The 20,518-nt window shown below is 42.1% G+C and overlaps 1 protein-coding gene across 2 annotated transcripts in view; it reads left to right on the top strand.

The window, feature by feature from the left end:
* Nucleotides 1-18,126, top strand: part of ubac2 (UBA domain containing 2) — a 42,382-nt gene extending 24,256 nt beyond the window's left edge. Inside the window, exons 4-8 of one of the 2 annotated variants that reach the window (XM_072657545.1) lie at nt 1,507-1,572; nt 3,745-3,792; nt 4,058-4,315; nt 13,627-13,767; nt 15,832-18,126. In XM_072657545.1, the coding sequence (XP_072513646.1) occupies nt 1,507-1,572; nt 3,745-3,792; nt 4,058-4,315; nt 13,627-13,767; nt 15,832-15,939 (621 nt within the window). In that variant the 3' untranslated portion in view covers nt 15,940-18,126. Of the gene's footprint in view, nt 1-1,448; nt 1,573-3,744; nt 3,793-4,057; nt 4,316-13,626; nt 13,768-15,831 lie in introns of both variants that reach the window. The other variant, XM_072657544.1, reaches the window with a different exon arrangement.
* Nucleotides 18,127-20,518: the final 2,392 nt, after the last annotated feature.

Below are 20,518 nucleotides of genomic sequence, written 5' to 3'. Positions count from 1 at the left end.
CTCTCTCTCGCTCTTTCTCTCTCCCCATCTCGACCCCACTCTCTCTGTACACCCCCTCTATCTCCAACTGCACACCCCCTCCTCTCTCTCTTTCTTGACCCCTCTCTCCATCTCAACCCCACTCTTTCTGTACACCCCCTCTATCTCCAACTGCACACCCCCTCCTCTCTCTCTTTCTTGACCCCTCTCTTCATCTCAACCCCACTCTCTCTGTACATCCCGTCTCTCTCTCTTTCTCTCTCCCCATCTCGACCCATCTCGACCCAAATCTCTCTGTACGCCCAGTCTCTCTCTCTCTCTCTCTCTCGCCATCTCGACCCCACTCTCTCTGTACACCTCTTTTGTGGTGTGGTGTAGTGTCAGTGCTGGGAGCAGCTCTCTACCTGGTCTGGTGTGGGCCGGTCTCAGCAAGGTCCGTCATCTGAGGAGGGGCACAGACTGGATAACAGCAGAGCAGTTGGCGGCCATAATAGGCCTCCGGTCAGTGAGTGTGGTTTCACAGGGTGCCTCTGACATGGAATATCTGGATGTGACATCCGCTGATTCTCACCGGAGTGACCCCATTGCTTTCCCGGAGTTGGCGGTTAGAGAAGAGCGGTAGGGCTGGGACTTTGACACTTCAGTGGTCTCAGTAAACAGGCTCTATATTCCAGTTGCATTAAATCGCTACACTTCCAAAGCCTGAAGAATTTAAACGAGACTAGATGGACAAAGGTAGTTGGCGATCCCTGTACAAAAGGGCCATTGGAAAGAGGGTGGGAGATCTCCAATGCAGGATTATAGCTAAGATCAGACACATGGCACAGCTTAATCCTTTAGCTGGGGAAGAGTGTCCTTTTTTTGTGGGGTCCACATTTTTATACAGTGTCCAGATTTCCATTTTACAGCTAGCCAAGAGCTGGGGTGAGAGTTTGTTTGAGTATGGACCAAAGTACTCTGTTTCACAAAAAGAAAAAGTCGTTCCCTCAAATGTTCTGTACGGGGCAGCTAAACTGCCAATACGGTGTACAAGGAGGAACGAGATAAAGGGGCGTCAGGGGACTGACCTGGTTCTGATGGTCCGGGGAATGGTGTTAACACGACTGAAGTTGGATTACACTGGTTACAACCTGATAGATGATATCAGTTTCTTTTTTGTGGTGTGGGGTCTGGAGGTGTTTGTGAACCTGACGAGCAAGGAGGCTTTTTTCTTTGAAGATAGGTTTTTTGCTTTATAGTGGTTTCTTTTTCTTTTCTTTTCTTTTCTTTTTTTATGCTTTGATGGAAGCCGTTTAAAAGTCAAAAGTCTCACAAATGCATCACAAATGTCTGTCTCTGAATGTCCCTTTCTCTACAGGTCATGTGTCTCTCTCTGTATATACCATGCATGCCCCCCCCCATTTGATATGTAACTCTCTGTATACATCATACATTTACGCCCCCTCTCTCTCTCTTTCTCTCTCTCCCAGGTTAGGTCCGGTCTTTGCTCTCTTTGTGCCTTTCTTCTATTCTATTCCTCGTGTTCAGGTCACTCAGCTACTGGGCTACATCTCCATCACCAACAAATCTCTCGTCTACATCGTGGGCCTGCAGGTGAGCTGACGTATAACCTGATTTACATTTTCAATACAACTGAGTCGTCCACTACATGTCCAAAAGTGTGCAGATGCTTGCTGGTCTTCTACCCTACTGTAAAAGCTTCTACTACTGTGGATTTACTGTAGGGTTTGATTGCGTGCAACCACTAGAACATTAGTGAGGTCAGGTAGTGATGTTGGAACTCGACTCCAGACTTATCCCCAAGGTCCCGGGTGGAGCTTTATCACTCTAGAAAACAGTTTCTGTGCTCCACAGGCCCTCAGGCTGACACTGGGGGTTTGACCTGTTGACCCCATTAGCATTTTCTAGACAGCTTCTCTTTAAGTCCATACTGAAGTGGCCTAAGATAATCAGCGTCTGTATGAACAAACATGTCTTACAGATAAACAGATAAAGGTGTGCTTTCAGCACGGACGTCCACCACAAACATCTAGCGTGACTGAAGGAGGGTGTTGTCTTCACCATTACACTTTGCCCAACATCTGTACACATCCTGAGATCAGAGTATGAGCTGTGATGTGTCAAAGCATCAAAGCATCAGCAACTGTGTTGTGAATAAAAGCTTTCGTTATGTGCTAAGTCAGCTGCTGTGGCCTGGCTGCTCAAACCCCATCTTCTGTTTGGAGGTTTACCAGTTCTCTTTGTGGTGAGATGTTAAACCATCAGTGCTTTAGTAAAGAAATGTTGAAGCTTTCATAGCCGTGCACATAACTGTTTACTCTGTAGCATACAGATAGATAGATAGATAGCTAGATAGATAGATAGATAGATATAGATAGGTAGATAGATACAGATATATAGGTAGGTATAGATACAGATTGATGGGTAGATAGATACAGATTGATGGGTAGATATAGTTAGGTAGATAGATACAGATAGATAGATAGGTAGGTATAGATACAGATTGATGGGTAGATATAGATAGGTAGATAGATACAGATATATAGGTAGGTATAGATACAGATTGATGGGTAGATAGATACAGATTGATGGGTAGATATAGTTAGGTAGATAGATACAGATTGATGGGTAGATATAGTTAGGTAGATAGATACAGATTGATGGGTAGATATAGATACAGATTGATGGGTAGAGATAGATACAGATAGTTAGATAGATAGATACAGATTGATGGGTAGATATAGATACAGATTGATGGGTAGATATAGATACAGATTGATGGGTAGAGATAGATACAGATAGTTAGATAGATAGATACAGATTGATGGATAGATATAGATACAGATTGATGGGTAGATATAGATATAGGTAGATAGATTCAGATTGATGAGTAGATATAGATAGGTAGGTAAATGCAGATAGATAGGTCTTTAAAGTGGGGCCAAAAAGTATTTAGTCAGCCACTGATTGTGCAAGTTCTCCTACTTAGAGGTCTGTAATTTTCATCATAGGTACACTTCTTTATATAGCATTTAGCAGACGCTCTTATCCAGAGCGACTTACAAGGTTAGTCGTATTACAGAGGCGGGCCAATGTAGTGTTAGGAGTCTTGCCCAAGGACTCTTATTGGTGTAGCGCAGCATAGTCACCCAGACCGGCCATCCTTCTGGCTCTCACAGACCTGTGACTACATCTTTAAGAAGCTCTTCTGTCCTCCACTCGTTACCTGTATTAATGGCACCTGTTTGAACTCGTTATCTGTATAACACCTGTCCACAGCCTCAAACAGTCAGACTCCAAACTTAGCCATGGCCAAGACCAAAGAGCTGTCGAAGGACACCAGGAAGAACATTGTAGACCTGCACTAGGCTGGGAATAGTGAATCTCCAATAGGCAAGCAGGTTGGTGTGAATAAATCAACTGTGGGAGCAATTGTAAGAAAATGGACGACATACAAGAAAATTGATAATCGATGTGGCGCCCACGCAAGAGCTCATCCCGTGGGGTCAAAATCATCATGAGAACGGTGAACAAAAATCCCAGAACTACATGGAGTGACCTGATGAATGACCTGCAGAGAGCTGGGACCAAAGTAACAAAGGCTACCATCAGCTTTGGAGATGTTTTAGTGAACACAGTGAGGGAGATGTTATTAGGGTTTATGCTAATATTACTGTTTAGTGCTCTGAATATCATATCTGTCTTACTTTCTTCAGAAATGAATAAGCATCCCAGTCTGATTATGTCCATTTATCTGTCTCACAGTTGTTGACCTCTAGTGCCTACATGTGGGTCGTTGCTCTTAGTGGACTGGTGAGTTTAAAAACTAAAAACCCCTCATCTTCACATTTCCTGCAACACAAATAATCCTCTGCAAGCTGCTCTGCATACCTGCAGTTCTGTTTACTCATCCACCTCAAAAATGTGTTACCTCTGCTGTTTCTCAGTCAAACAGAAAACCACCTATACAGTCATTGGTTCTGCCCCTCTGTTAATGTTTGTGTTTGTGTCGTCGTGGCGACTCAGCCATCAGTCCTTTGGATATGTTACCATGGTGTCGCATGTTGCTGTGTTCTAGATCTCTGGCTTGCTGTACTATAGCAACGCGTTAGCGGTGCAGTGGTTCCTCCAGATGCCCCGATGGCTGGCTCGTTGCAGCTCTCTGACCCTGGAGCCCCTGTTCTCTGGCACGGAACCACGGGCAGAGGCTCCGGTGGGCATGGGGGCCACGCTGGATATCCAACGGCAACAGCGGATGGACATGCTGGACCAGCAACTGCTGCTCTCCCAGTTGGCCCAGTTCAGGAGGAACGCTCAGCAGCAACAGCAGCCACAGGTAAAGACTATGAAAGATATTCCAATGCCTGTACGTATATTGAAACCTTAGTCATTGGCTGCGGGTCCGATATTTCCTTCAGAAACTGCTGAGCTTCAAAATTGGCGTTTTTTTGTCTTGTCAGATGTTTGTCATATTTTTTCCCTATATCTCCCAATTTGGTTTTGCCAGTTAACCAACCCTTTCGTAACTCTCTCTAGCAGTAGCAATGCTCCCGACACTAGGAGGAGCATTGTATCTCCTCTGATACATGTGAATCCAGCCTCCGCCTCTTTTAGAACTTTTTAAAGTTTTTTACTACAGTTTACCACCTTCACCACAGTGCAGTTCAGCTTGTACGGTAATTCATGGGCTCTAAGTTCGACAGCATTTTAAATGTGGTAAATTCCAAAAAGTACATTTTATTTTGAGAGACAATTTATGGGAAAGTTTGGCTTGAATGGTTAATGTAGTGTTTTTCAATCGTTTCCATCGATTGGTATCTGCGATCGGCTAATCAATCTGAAAGACGATCCACAATGGATATCAACCCCAGAACACTCCAAAATGGTTAAACGTTGTTCTGTTTTTGGCCACCAGGAAACTATTTTAAACTACTATTTTGAACATTTCACAATACAAATACATACAAAAATACAAAGCAGCCAATGACAACTGAGTTCATTTGCAGATCATCACATTTATGCCATTTTTGGATTTTTGAATCTGAAAATTCTCCATTTCATTGTAAAGGTAAAGGTGCACATATCTGTCACTGTACAGCGAAATGTGTCCTCCGCATTTAACCCATCTGTGGTAGTGAACACACACACACGAGTGAACTAGGGGCAGTGAGTACACACACCCAGAGCGGTGGGCAGCCAACTCCAGCACCCGGGGAGCAGAGAGGGTAAAGGGCCTTGCTCAAGGGCCCAACAGTAGCAGCTTGCCGAGCCCGGGAATCGAACCCACAACCCTGTTATCGATAGCGCTCTAACCGCTAAGCCACCACTGCCCCAGATTATTATTGGACTAATAGAAATGCTCCAAATTTATATGAACTAAAGTAATTTTATCTTGGTTTTCATTGAAAGCTGAGCTATTAGCTTTCCTTCTCTTGTAAAGTTACTATTTTGGAGATACAAGGTTTATATTATATATGGATTTACAGACCGTGGTCCTAAGCCTATAAGATCTGCCTTCCTGCAGCTTCCACGTCCAGCCTAAATTAGATTCAGCTAAGCAAACACTTCTGAAGGCAATCTGCGAACCCCTGATCAGGAGGTCTGTATGGCTTGGAGGTAACATCTGCAAAGCGGTAGAGCTCCATGAGAGGTGTGGTGGAGGCTAAATTTAGAAGGATAGGAGCGATTGGAGAATTATCATAGTTCCAACTATGTCCAAATGTTTGTGGACGCCTGGTGTAATGAATTCATTCATCTACTTTAGGTTGCACCCGTTGTTGACACAGATGTGCACATGTATACACAGCTTCTCTAGTCCCTGTAGAGAAGTATATGAATCTCCAGAGCAGATAAACATGAACCTATTGGCACCATGCCTAATGCCAGGCCTGGGCTTGAGGAGTATAAAGCTCCCAAGCATTGAGCTGTGGAGCAGTGGAACTGTGTTCTTTGAAATTATGGTGCTTCTTCCGATACTTTTGGGATGAGATGAGGCAGCATCCTGACCTCATTTATAATGCTCTTGTCGCTGAATGCAATGAAATCCTCACAGCAATGCTTCTCCAAAATCTAGTAGAGAGCCTTCTTCCCAGGACTGTAGAGACAGTAACTCCAACAAAAGCAGGATCAGCTCTTTTTTAATACCCTTGAATTCAGAAGAAACCATGAATCAGCAGGTGTCCCAATACTTTTGTCCATACAGTACATGTCATAAGTGAACATGAGGGCCAAGGCAGTGATATTTCTAGGATTTCATACAGCGAATACGCAGATGTTTTCAGTTGCTTTGACCTAGACATAATAGCCTGTCCAGGAAAGAGCTCTGGGTCCTAGCTAGCAACCACCTGTGTTTGTGAGCAAGCTCATGACCACAAAAGGAAATGCCAGGCTTCCCACATTTTTGCATGAAGTTCACTTTTGGAACATAGTGGCACGTATACACAGTGTTAATGTGGGACAGTGGTTCAATATCTGTCCATTCATGGTTCAGGTGTACAGTAAGATGTAGATTGGATTTCTGTATAAGGTGACCTAAGAAGGTTATAGCAGGTTAGTGATGGTGATAACATCAGACATCATGATTGTCTTCCGTTCACACAGATGTTGTCACTAGTTTGTTGTCAACAAGTATAAGCAGGCTGAGCTTTTTCCAAGCTAAATTAAAATATGACAAGCAAACCCCATCACTCTAAGAAGTGTATGGAAACGTATAAGCCTAGCTAGTAGTAGCTAATCACTGTTTTCACTATTTTTCAATAAAATAAAAATAATGAATTACTAAAATACATTTAAAAATGTAATTAATAAATAAAAACAAAGAAAACTGGTCCAGCGGCACTATGACCCAAGTTCATGCTGCCTGCCATCAGCAGCCAAATCCTGAGAGAGCACAATTGTTCACTCAAGGTGGATAGATGTGCTTCTGTCTTTCTCCCCACATCACTTCAGTGTGATGCTTGATACTGGCTGAAACGGGCATCTGCCAGCCAATGCATCAGAGCTGGGAACCTGGCGCTTTCCCAAGAGCGCGTTGGTTTCCCAGTGGCATTGAGAAAAGAGGCCAGTTAAAAAAGAGGCCCTCACCCTCCCAGTGATAGGAGAATTACATGTGATGGGGGGGAAGAGTAGTAATGAGTGAGTTGGGTAATTGTCTTTCTAAAATTGGGGAGGAAACCTTTTATAATTATTAAAAAACTATTAAAATAACCCTAAAAAAAACAAATATTTATTATAATTAAAAAGAAAAAACAAAAAGAAAAAAAAAAAATATATATATATAAATTAAAATATATATATATATTCATATACTCATTTTGTGACAGATTTCATATTGAAAATCAAAAATAAAAATATGCTTATAGTTTCATTCCTATGAACAAAAATGCTGTCATTTTTTAATAGCAATAATAATCATAATTATAGTATTATAGTATTATAACAATATTCAGAATTCTTTTTGCTTCCAAAGTGGTGCTTCAATTACTTTGAAATAAAGCCAATGATTTAAAATGGATAATTACATTGAATTGTTTATTAAAAAACACTTTTTAGGAAAATGCTTGATATATTTATTAAATCTATAAAAGGTACTCAAACAAAGAATGTACTGTAACTGTAGTCTGGTTTATAATATTTACAACTACATAATCTTTAAATCTTTGAATCTGCATCATTTAATGTAATGTTAAATTACTGATAGATAAAACCTGACTTTTGAAGTAGTGTTTTCTGTGTGTTTGTTTCTCTAAAATGATTACTGAAAATTAGCTTTGCGCTGTAATGAATACAGCTCTAGAAATCCAAATAACAAGTTCATAAACTGGTTGTCTTTTCAGCATGGAGCTGTTTTGATCAAAATATGTTCTCTAGATGTTCTCTTTTTTTCCACCACCTTTTTTTTCTTTTTTGTTCTCAAACCAAAGGAAGAGGTTAGTTTCCTGCCTACATGTGCGAACACACTCCTTCACTGTGGACTCTGTGATTAACATACGGAGCAAGTGTGGCCTGGTGATTTCTGATAAACATTCTGATTTCTCACAGGAACATTTGAAAGGTTGCTTTTCCGTGGTGTCCTACCCTGTGATTGAACTCGACGAATCATCATCAGACCGATCTCTGAGCAGTTGTTTTAGGCTTTGCTCATCTGAGTTTATCTCTTTTAGTTTCTGACTGCTTAGATTGATTGTAAACACTGCAAGTCTGGAGCGGCCAGATCTGATTTAAATGCTCGGACTGGATCGATGCAGTCGCGTTGGTTGTGGGAGTAAGATCACAGCAGGCATGCCCACTCTCGACAGGCGTGGGGCAGACCCTTGTAGGCAGTTCCTCTCAAAAGTCAGCTTATCGCACATCTTAACATCAAAAGGCACAAATGACGGAAAACCCTCTGTAATCTGATCTGACTCGTCACTGGAAATACAGCAGCTACATCTTTTCTGCTTAAATTGGGTAGGCCTGTGCAAGGAGGCTGTGAAGTGCTCTCAAGATCGAGGTTCTCAAACCAGTCCCCTTGGGCCACTGGTTAGTTCACAGTTCACAGTCAAACCTCTCACTGCTCTGAGCACCAGTTTGAGAACCACTGCTCTAACCCTAGGCCACAGCATAGGTCAAGGGTGCCCTTTCCTGGTTCTGGAGATCTTCTACCCTGAAGAGTTCAGGTCCAGCGCACCCCTAATATTCTCTTACATTTAAATGCCCCTGATTATATTCATTACCTGGATCAGGTGTGTTAGTTTAGAGTTGGAGCTCAACTGTGCCAGGTGGAAGATCTTTAGGCTTTGACCCTTCTGCTGTAAAGGGCATTCCCCTGAATGCCATCATAACTGTCCCTCAAACAGGGTGTGGATCGCACTGGATTCAGATGAGCACCCGTACCATGTTGCGCTAGCTGTGGGAGGGTGCTAACTCAGGTAGATGGTAGATTACCAGGACTGGGTTGGACTAGTTATGTTTAAGTCCATGCTTAACTCTCTTGAAAGCCTACCATCATGGCGCCTTGCCAGCCTGAGTATGCACGTGAAATAACAGGTGGCGGGAGTCACTGCAGCCACACCGACCAGTCTACGAAATATTCACTGTGCTCTCTCAGATGAGGTTTTATCCTCTAAATGTGTCCAAATTATGTTCCTCTGGGTTGAGTTTTGGCAGCGTTGTGTAGAGACGGGTTAGAGGAACCACAGGTGAGACCGTTCCACGGCAAATTCCAGTGGTGGGACAGTACTTGCTATAGGGTTAAGTGATAAAGTCTCTACTATGTTCTGAGTGGACACTGATTTTAAACTAGTGTTTTACACAATTCAGTTGCACTACTGATCTAAAAGTTCGGCCCTGGCTAGCAACTACTAACCAATGCGTTCTGTCGCTTGAGCTTGACGTTAACAAGTCCACAACCAGTAGAACAAAATCTAACTGGAACTGTGGGGGAGTTTGAGGTTTTAACCAGCGTCATGACTACAGCTCAAGTGGTTTATTAGCAAAAAGTAACCCCTTTTTTCTAGTACACTCATAACAATGAAGGTGCAATTCCATAAAAGAACCATGCATGTTGTATGTTTGTAAAAGGGATGTGTGAGAGTGAGGAACCTCAAAGTTGCTAGAGAACTTTAACGTGAAGTGAAGGTTATTTAGACCATTAAAAGGTTCTTCACCCATCTGGTTCTTCTGTAGCTTCGCTCAAAAAACAGTTAGAAGCCCCTTTATTTGCAGTGGTGGCTCAGCGGTTAGATCTCCAGGCTATTGACGTCAGGGTTGTGGGTTCGATACCCGGGCTCTGCAAGCTGCCTTTCTTGGGCCCTTAAGCAAGGCCCTCTCTGCTCCCCGGGTGCTGGAGTTGGCTACCCAACGCTGTGTGTGTGTGTATATGTGTGTGTGCTCACTAGGGCTGCAACAACGAATCGATTATTAAAAGTGTTGGCAATGAATTTCATTATCAATTTGTTATGTTGCACGATTTGTGTTACTCGCCTTGTCATATCCGCTTACGTCCACAACCAGTCCATAAACGTGCTGCCTTTAAATTCAGTAGAACAAAATCCAGTATAGAAAAGAATTGAACTTTTTCACAATTTAACTAAATACAACTGAATACTTTTTACATATTGTTTGTCTGTTTTTTATATATTTACTGACAGTGGGCCATATTTATTAAACCTCTCAATAGCTCCCTGGGAGACTTAACAAGATGGGCTTGGATTAAAATCACTGCACACACTGTGGATTCATATTGGATACAAAAATTCACTTCACCGTTAATAATCAAGCTGTGGACCAATCCTACCAGTCCACCTCCTCTCCTCCGTGACCCAGGAAGCTGATTCTGTGATGCCATCTTGCCGTCTGTCCAAATACCGTAAGAGATGAGGAAAACTGCCATCAAATTCTACAAGAAGCGTAGTCAGATTTTACTGTTCTGTATCTTCGGAATGAGCCGGCGTTGAAACACTCACAGTTAACGCAGTTAAATGGACGGAATTGCCGTATTTGTGCTGGCTCAGTGCAGCAGCTGCGATTGGCTCTGGAGTGTTAGGGCTGTGCCGAAAGCAAGCGTGCTCATAGGCTCAGGTCATTAGTACTCAACATCAGATTTGAAAGGGATCAGCAGCCCCGTTTCCCTTACTTGCTGCTCGCATTTTGTGCTCCATCAACATTGACATTTGTGACATTGTTGACTCCGTATCAGGATGCATCTAAGAATCTCACAGTAGCACTGCTGGTTCTGGATCAGGCCTAATATAGTTCTAGCCAGTGTTACATAAAAGGCATAATTATCATCCTAAGACATTATAAGCGATTAAACATGGGCCATTGTTCGGGTATGAATGTCCAGCTTCTTGTAAACGACTGTTTCTGATCAAACAACCCAACCAGAGAATCAGTTTAGACGTTTCTGCCTCGGCTGAGCCTAGCCTCACCTAACTGGAACTGTGGATGTGGCTTCATGTTGGGAGTTTGAGGTTTTAACCAGCATCATGACTACAGCTCAAGTGTTTTATTAGCAAAAAGTAACCCCTTTTTTCTAGTACACTCATAACAATGAAGGTGCACCACTATGGGTGTGTGTGCTCACTAGGGCTGCAACAACGAATCGATAAAATCGTTAAGAATCGATTATTAAAAGTGTTGCCAGTGAATTTCATTATAGATTCGTTGTGTTGCACGATTTGTGTTACTTGCCTTGTCATATCCGCTTACGTCACCTGCGGCTCATCATCTACACTACGTAACAGCACGCTCACACTATGCGAACACGGCACATGCTGTTTTTTTGCTTGTGAACTGGACAATGATAGTGATAGTGTGTGTGTGTGTGTGTGTGTGTGTGTGTTACTTTTATTAACAGTGTAATTCGCTTAAGCAGTGTTTAAATGTTTAAAAGTTTTACACAATGGTGGTAATTAATGATTAAGTTTCAAGTTTTAAGTATGAGTGAAGACACTGCATACAAACTAAAGGCAATTCATCCTGTCCCACTCCTCGCTACCACCCAGTGCAGTGTTTACATCAGCAATGCACTTATTTTTCTTTATTATTTAGTTTTTATATTTTTAATTTATGAATAAATTTGATTTAATTGAATTTAATAATTGAATCTATTGTTATTGAATTATTGTACGCACTTATTGGCTCTGTTATTCAATGTTCTATTTTTAAATAAAGACATGGAAATGTGTTTTTAATCCGATTAATTGGAAAAATAAATAGTCGCCAGATTAATCAATTATTAAAATAATCATTAATTGCAGCCCTAGTGCTCACTGCCACTCAGTGTGTTCACTACCGCAGATGGGTAAAATGCGGAGGACACATTTAGCTGTATAAATAGTACAATGACCGATACGTGCACCTTTACCTTCAACCTTTATTTGTAAGAGTCTTAAATAGTTGGTGAGGACTTGCCAACTGATGTTTGTCCTTTTTGTGGTTTCCGTTGGTTTATTCATCACCTGCTCCGAGGAAGGTGTATGTAATATCTACTATCTCCAACTAAGAACTACTTGTGTGTTGTGTAACCTGTCCTGGCGTAGTAATGTGGAAACCTGTTTGGTAAACTCTTACGTTATAACCAGCCTACGTTTGAGCTTGACCAGGCTGTAATAGCTGTGTCACAAGGTTTCAGAATGGATTCTGTTTAATGGACAAATTGTGAGTGTGTGTGTATTGAGGTGTGTACTGCTTTTGTTGGAGTAACTGCCTCTGCTGTCCAGGGAAGAAAGCTTTCTGCTAGATTTTGGATAGGCATTGCTGTGAGGATTTGATTGCATTCAGGAACAAGAGTGTTAGTGAGGTCAGGATGTTGGATGATCACCACCCCACCTCATCATCCCCAACTTCCCAACTCATCCACTCGTAAATACGGTATGGAGCACAGACCATCATTTCAGAGAACACAGTTCTTCCACTGCTCCACAGCTAACTGCTGGGGGGCTTTATACCCCTCTATCCCACACCTGGCATTAGGCAGCATGGTGCCAATAGGTTTATGTTTATCTACTTCAGAGAGTCCTATTCTATTAGCAGTACTTCTGTACAGGGACTAGACAAGCTGTGTGTGCATTTGCATTTTCTGTGTTAGCTGAAAAAGTAGCTGAATTCATTCATTATAGAGGAGGTGTCCACAAACATTTGGACATATATTGTGTGTGTGTGCGTGCAGCTGTACACTGCACAGCTGGATATACTCATAAAAAATGAGTTTTAGGGCAGTATTGAGCGTGGCGGCTACTTTTGAATGTCCGAAAGTATGAAGACGTTTGAGCGTGATCATGAGGACACTACATCCTCCCATAATGCACTGGTAATTTCTAGTGAACAGCGTAGCTCACTACATGAGCTGAATGTGGACCAGAATGCATGACTAGCAACAGACAACATTTACTCACTAAAGCAAATGATGGTTTCAAGCCACGGGATGCCGTGAAATTCAGATATTTCCCATGTAGTTTAGTAACAGTAGGATTAGGTTGCTCAGCAGCATTAAAGACCATTCAGTGAACTCCGCTCTTGTGTGTACGGAGCTTTAAACACGGCCTAGCCGCTCACATGTACGTTTGTATGACCGGTGCTGACACATTTTGATGTCGGGGAAGCATCCGAATACATTTAGTATAACTTACTGAGTGGTATTTCGTAGTCCCTCCCTATATAGCGCAGTACTAATGAAGGAGTAGGGATCCATTACGGTCACAGCCATTGAAAGTGTAATAAACATACCCCAACCAGCAACTGTTTAAACAGGACAGAAGCAAATAGCTGATTGGTTGACAGCCCATAATGACCTCATTGTATTTCAGCAGTTGTTTTTTCATAGATTGTATTCACTTGTATAATTATTCAAGTATTTTATATATGGTTCTACTCTTGCTGATACGGTTTACCTCATTGATCATGTAAAAATCTATAAAAATGCGCCTGCTTTTATACTTTTTTGTTGACTAAATCACTTTCTAACCCATGACACTGGGACTCCGGGCTTTGTCTCTTATGAAACTTCGCCTTTCTCATAAAAAGGGAAGGAAATGGTAGTGTTGGTTAAACACTCCTTAACTGTAACTGAAATGATCAAATGCATTGTGAATAGTGGAGAGTTGCAATGGCATGACTAATGAGTGTTGTGTTGCTTTGTTGCCCTCTTTTCCCAATCAACAACAGGAGGGAGGACTGCTTAACTGGAACAGATTCTTTCCTGGACTCAGACACAGAGGTCAGAACCGGCCTCATGTGCAGCCACACCCACAGCAGCCACAACCCCCTCAGCCACACCCACTGGACACGCCGGTGGCTGAGGAACAGGTGAGGGACTAATCACAAACAGTTCCACTGCACTAATCAATAATCAATAGATCACTTGGAAGCTGGTCTGACATATAGTCTTAATATAGAAAACGACTGACTAGAACTTATGTTACTTACAGTTATATCCACCTGAACCTGGATGGGTTTATGGATCGTTTATAGCTGGCACTTATTTTATCAAGATTGATCAAGATTTTTAACCCGGGTTACGATGGGCTAATCCACACTAGTAAACAGCAGTAAAATCTGTAATCAGACAAATTTCTAATTTCATTTACTTTGATTGGAGCAACTTTTAAATTGACTTTTAAACTCCTTAGGGTTTAATATCTCACAGTCCAGTCTGACTGACCTACCTGACCATTCAGCTCCCAGTTCCTTTACAACTCTACAGTCAGATCACTTGGTGTGTTAGCATTAGCATTAGCCTCCTCCTCGGTTCTGAATGTGTCGTTCAGAGCTGGTTTAGAACCAAAGAAAGGAGCATTGTTCTCTTGCTGGTACTATTTTCACCATAGTTTGGTTTCTAACCGGACAGAATTCCAGAGTAAAGATGGGATGTTAGGAACGTTAGACTTCCTAAATGGAATAAACAATGGAATAAAATATCTTGTCATGAAGAAAAACGGCTGAAAATAGACCAACATTTTGTGTAAAAGTGAAGAGTTAAAATCACACACACTCTCTTTACCTGCTGCTCCGAGAAAGCGTCTGTCTGCTGCGTCACGTTTACAGCAAACTCTCAGATCAAATTTTCCTCTTCTTCTGGAACTTTCCTTTCCACCTTAAATGGTGCAGCAGTTCGGCTCTGCTGCTGAAACGTACACACTGTAACTGCGGCACTGTTTAAGGTGGAATGGAGAGTTAGCTTTAGAAGCCAACTTTAGCTTCTGTTTTGGCTGCTAACTGGTAACGTCAAATAAAGCTGAAGTAATGTCACAGATGAACTCTTAACTCCGGAGGAGGACGCCAGATCACACTCTGCTACAGCAAAACTAAGGGTCAGGAGCGGATTGGAACCTTAAAAGCCAATACCCCATCCATTAAAAATGCCTTGATCGGGGGTAGGGGATAAATTTAAAAAATAAGAAGTACTAAAGGTAATAAAGAGCTGATATTTACAGAAAGTAAAGAGCTGATATTTACAGAAAAGAACATCTGTACAGTGTGCAAATAGTCATAGTGCAAATAGGCAGAGTGCAAAATAGCTGTTCAGTCCGGTTTGGTACAGTTCAGTTGTATGTTTTGAGGTCACAGTGGGAGGTGTCCACTGTGGTTGAAGAGCGCTACAGCTCTGGAGAAGAAGCTGTTAGCATGACGTGTTGTGCTGGTTTTGATGGACCGCAACAGTGCCAGTTTACCAGATGTGGGTATCAAATCCTGTGATCAGTAACCCAGTGCTCTAACCACTGAGTCACCGTTATTGATCACTCCAGCAGCAGATCTCTGATCTCCCTTTCTCCATCCGTTAGCTGTTATCACCTTTAGGAAATACTGCAACATTTTAGGACATTTTGAGAATGCTATAGATCAGTAGCTCTCCAACCCTCCTCCTGGAGAACGACCTTCCTGCAGGTTTCAACTTCATCCCAGATCTAACACACCCTATTCAGCCAAGCAAGGACTTCTGAAGGCAGTAATTAGTTGAAGCAGGCAGGTGGTTTAGGGATGGAAGTCTTTGGAAAGGAAGCTCTCCAGGAGCAGGGTTGGAAACTACTGCGATAGAATTTGACCGGCTGGAGTTTACAAACCTGTGAGATGAGTGAAAGCCACCAGAAGCCACCTGGTGTGGGTTGACCTTTTTCGTTACCATAGTCTCAAACCATACTGTAAAGGACCTCAAACTGCCATGTGTGGTGTGTTTGTGGTTTCTGCCACTACATGAGACACTGTTATGGATACAAATGGACACAAGTGAGTCACCTAACTGAAAACAGTACTATTGTCCATTTTAGACAGATCATTTTACCTTCTCATCCATCACAAACTATCTGAGATTGGAAGTTTTGGCTAATGTCCAATTGATCCTAATCCCTGTTCTTTTTTTTTTGTTTTGCTCAGGTGGCCAGACTGATGGAGATGGGTTTCTCCAGAGTGGATGCCCAAGAAGCTCTGAGAGCATCCAACAACGACATCAACATGGCCACTAACTTTCTGCTTCAGCACTGAGGCAGAGCCTGAGGGAACAGAGGGTGGAGTGGAGGAAGGAGGCAGAGCTACACCTACTGGAAAAAAACACGTACAAGATGACCTACAGAAACTTGAGCAGAACCTCGTACTGTGACGTGAGGCGCCAATGCCACAACCACATGTGGTGTAGCGTTTAGATTTAGGGGGTGAAAAGGAGGAACTGAACGGTTTGGAACTCTCAGGAGCTTATGATGTCACTTCCTCCTGATCTGATTGGACAGTGAGGAGCTGCTGAAGTTGCTGACACTAAAGCTGCCATGCTTCCGTGCTTGGATGGAGCGAAGGTGACGATGGTGGCGGAGGATCACTCAGTTATCTCAGGGCTTTCTCTGGCCTCGTCTTCTCCTGGTTTCTGCCAGTACTGCAGTACAGTTCTTCTCAATAACTCCATGTGGGGGGGGTCTGCCTGATGATGATGATGATGATGATTACAAAGCAGTGTGACTGAAGTTTTAGTAGGAAGATGTGAGAAGGTTTGTTTGCCAGACTCAGAGCTACTGTAAATCTTGGTATTTCACAAAGCAGGCTTTCTTGGTAAGCTACATAAATTAGGCCAAAAGGGAGGATTGTCTTAAAGAAGAGATCTTTCGGTCTTTTCAAAGTAGACCGAAGTAGACTTTTGGTTAGTTGAATTATTTTGTGTTATGTAATTAAGCTAATACATATTTACTTATTTACACTCTTTAAAAGTATAGAAGTGCTTTAAAGGGTTTTTTAGCCATGCCATAGAACAGGGGTCTTCAAATCTGGACCAGTCCAGTTTCCAGTCTACAGTCCAGGGAACAGTTAATGGAACTGATTATTGGCCACATAGTGTTACACCCACCCGTTTACACCTAGTCACCTCATGCGCCCTGAGGCTTGAGTAGCTTATATCTGGATAAGGCCAAGTCACATAAAATGTGACTGTGTAAACACCCCCAAGACTCATTTAACCCATCACTCAAATTGTGTGAACCCATACATCTCTCCAAGACATATTCCACAACCAAGACCCCTCCCAGTACAACTGAAACACCAGTAATAATTACGACACATTGAGCAAATTTGCAGATTCCGTCCCACACAGCAATCGGATTTCAAACGGACGCTTTTGACTACCCAGTGTAAACGCATGTGGCTGGTAAAATCTGATCAGGATACAAGCTAGATACTAGTTACATGAAGTGAGCAGGTGTAAACAGGGTCATGGATTAGGACTGGACTGGAAACTGGATTCAAGATCCAGATTTGTAGACCGCTACCATCAATAAGAGATTACATATGGCATTGATCCAAGAACCTGAAGTAGCTGTATTTCTAAGAGTGTACATGTTGGATAAATTACAAATTCCTGTGACTTATAAAGGTTACATATGGTTTACCATGAAGTCTAGTTTTGGGAAATACCCCTTAGTTTTGGGTCTGTTGGCCTTTGGGTCCATAAAGCTAGTAGAACGCATGTAGCGCAAAGCGTAAGACTCTCAGATTCAAGATTCAAGTCTCAAAAGTTTCAGTTTAAGTGTTCAAGGTTACACCAAGTAACATTTTCATTGGTTCGGGTTCTAAGTTGGCTGTGATGGGAGAAACAGGAGGCGCACCGAAAGGCATTTCACCTCACTCAAAATCCGGTAGCCTTAGTTAGCCTTTATTACTTCAAAACATATTGCCACCTTTAACTGTGCCACGCCAAACTGTGTCTGTTCTAACGATGTGACTTTGTTGCATAATGAAGTGATACAATGAGCACCAGGACACCATGACAAGGTACCATGACAAAGAAGGTTGAACCGAATGATGTGTAGTTATCTGAACGGATGTAGAGTGTATTTCTCAGCAATGTGTACATACGAAGCTTATCTGTGAAACTCTGTTTCTGTTTGTTCTGTGTGTGGTGGGGGTGTATGAGAGAGATTTCAACAATGTGATTTCAACAATGTGGGTTCACATAAAAAAAGATAACTTTAAATAATATGGTTTGGTTTTAATAATTTAATTATGAATCGTGTAAAAAAAAAAAAGAAAAAAAAAAAAGAAAGAAAGTTTGATTTCTATGACTGACCAGTAAGTTCTCCGCTCATCAGTGAATGCTGCCATTAAAATCATTTTAATTTATTTTGAAAATGTGCCATTGGTTGAGTTTATTGTTCTTGTTGTTATGCTTGTGCGTGCTGATGTGTTTTGCTGTTAAACTGGTTTATGTGCAAGATTAAAACAGAACACGTTCACGGTTATTTTTCATAATGAGATCTTTCAAGAATAGAACCCATAATGATGCCACAAATCCGGAACAGCTCAAACATACATGCTTATGTGAGCAACAGATAATGAACAGCTCACACATGCGCCCTCATGTTGCTAGGAATCAGGAACAGCTCAAACATACATGCTTATGTGAGCAACAGATATTGAACAGCTCACACATGCGCCCTCATGTTGCTACGAATCAGGAACAGCTCAAACATACATGCTTATGTGACCAACAGATATTGAACAGTTCATACATGCGCCCTCATGTTGCTACGAATCCGGAACAGCTCAAACATACATGCTTATGTGACCAACAGATATTGAACAGCTCACACATGCGTCCTTATGTTGCTACGAATCAGGAACAGCTCAAACATACATGCTTTTGTGAGCAACAGATATTGAACAGCTCACACATGCGCCCTCATGTTGCTACGAATCAGGAACAGCTCAAACATACATGCTTATGTGAGCAACAGATATTGAACAGCTCACACATGCGTCCTCATGTTGCTACGAATCAGGAACAGCTCAAACATACATGCTTATGTGAGCAACAGATATTGAACAGCTCACACATGCGTCCTCATGTTGCTACGAATCAGGAACAGCTCAAACATACATGCTTTTGTGAGCAACAGATATTGAACAGCTCACACATGCGCCCTCATGTTGCTACGAATCAGGAACAGCTCAAACATACATGCTTTTGTGAGCAACAGATATTGAACAGCTCACACATGCGCCCTCATGTTGCTACGAATCAGGAACAGCTCAAACATACATGCTTATGTGAGCAACAGATATTGAACAGCTCACACATGCGCCCTCATGTTGCTACGAATCAGGAACAGCTCAAACATACATGCTTATGTGACCAACAGATATTGAACAGCTCACACATGCGCCCTCATGTTGCTACGAATCAGGAACAGCTCAAACATACATGCTTATGTGACCAACAGATATTGAACAGCTCACACATGCTCAAACATACACGCTTATGTTTGTAAGGTTTTTGAGTCTGTGGTTAAAAAGTGATTCAGTAAAATGAAGACAAAGTCATAGAAGACATGCTTTGCCAGTTTAACGATGAAAAAATGCTTTTGATGATGCAAAAAACGATGAATCACAGGATACAAATTAGGTTGAGTAAATACAAAGTAAAAGAGTTGAGCTGAGAGAATTTTCTACGTATTGGCTGTCCACTTAGAAAGTGTGTTCGGTCCCAAGTCGTCAGGCTGGTGCCCAAAAGAGGTTTGCTGGAGGTTTTATACCCTAACGGGCGAGGTCGCATCACCTCACCGCACCACAGAGCCCTGCTAGAGGGTCAGCATGACACCTAAAGGTTAGTCCTCAGCAACCTTCGCCATGAATGTACCTGAATAATTACAAACAATTCCTAGCGATTAATTAGTTCCTTGTCCACGAAGAGATTAGTGGGAGCAGCACGCAGGAGATGTGTGATGTGTGAGAGGGAGGAGGAAGGATTTATTGGAGATACAATAGATGCATGTATTGGAATGTACATATGTGAAGATGGGGGTTGTATCGATCAGGGTGGGTGTTGTGAGTGTTCTTGGAAATGTGTGCATGAGGGTGGGTGTTCTAAGAACGGAACAGAGAAAAGTGTGTGTGTGTGTGTCTGTGTGTGTGTGTGTGTGTGTGTGAAGGTATGTTATCTGTGTGGCCAGTGGGTATGTGAACGAGGTCTTGTGGGAACGGAACAGAGTGTGATGGATTAGCACTGCAAATGCATGCGTAAACATGATAAAGGGGCCGGCTGGAAGACAAAACAACTTCGGCACATTGCCTGCATTTCAAATGAACCAATACTGCATTAGAAACAGTTACATAAAAGTTTAAATGGTTCTAAATATGATTGGAATATGAATATGAATATGAACGCATTAGCAAATGGTTATATAATATTATGAATTAATAATGACCTGGGTGGATGTAGACCATGCATTTCTCTTACATATTGCTACAAAGATGGAACAGATCAAACATGGGCGATAATGATGCCGCGGATATTGAGCAGCTCAAGCGTGCACCGTAATGTTACTATTAAAAAGGAACAGCGTGAGCATCACTAATATTGCTAACAAACAAGGAACAGCTGAAACATGCATACTAATTATATTAATTAAGGAGCAGCTCAAACATGTATTCCAATGTTGCCAACAAAAAAAAGGATAAGCATAAACATACACGCTGCTGTCGCTAACACGCTGCTGTCGCTAAAAGGAACAGCTGAAACATACTTACTCGTCTTAACGAATAATATAAGGAACAGCTCAAACATGCATTCTAATGTTGCAAACAC

Source organism: Salminus brasiliensis, chromosome 15 (genome assembly GCF_030463535.1).
Source record: "Salminus brasiliensis chromosome 15, fSalBra1.hap2, whole genome shotgun sequence".
In the NCBI taxonomy this organism is placed as follows: Eukaryota; Metazoa; Chordata; class Actinopteri; order Characiformes; family Bryconidae; genus Salminus; species Salminus brasiliensis.
The sequence above is the reverse complement of the archived record's forward strand: the minus strand, read 5'-3'. Positions and strand labels throughout refer to the sequence as shown.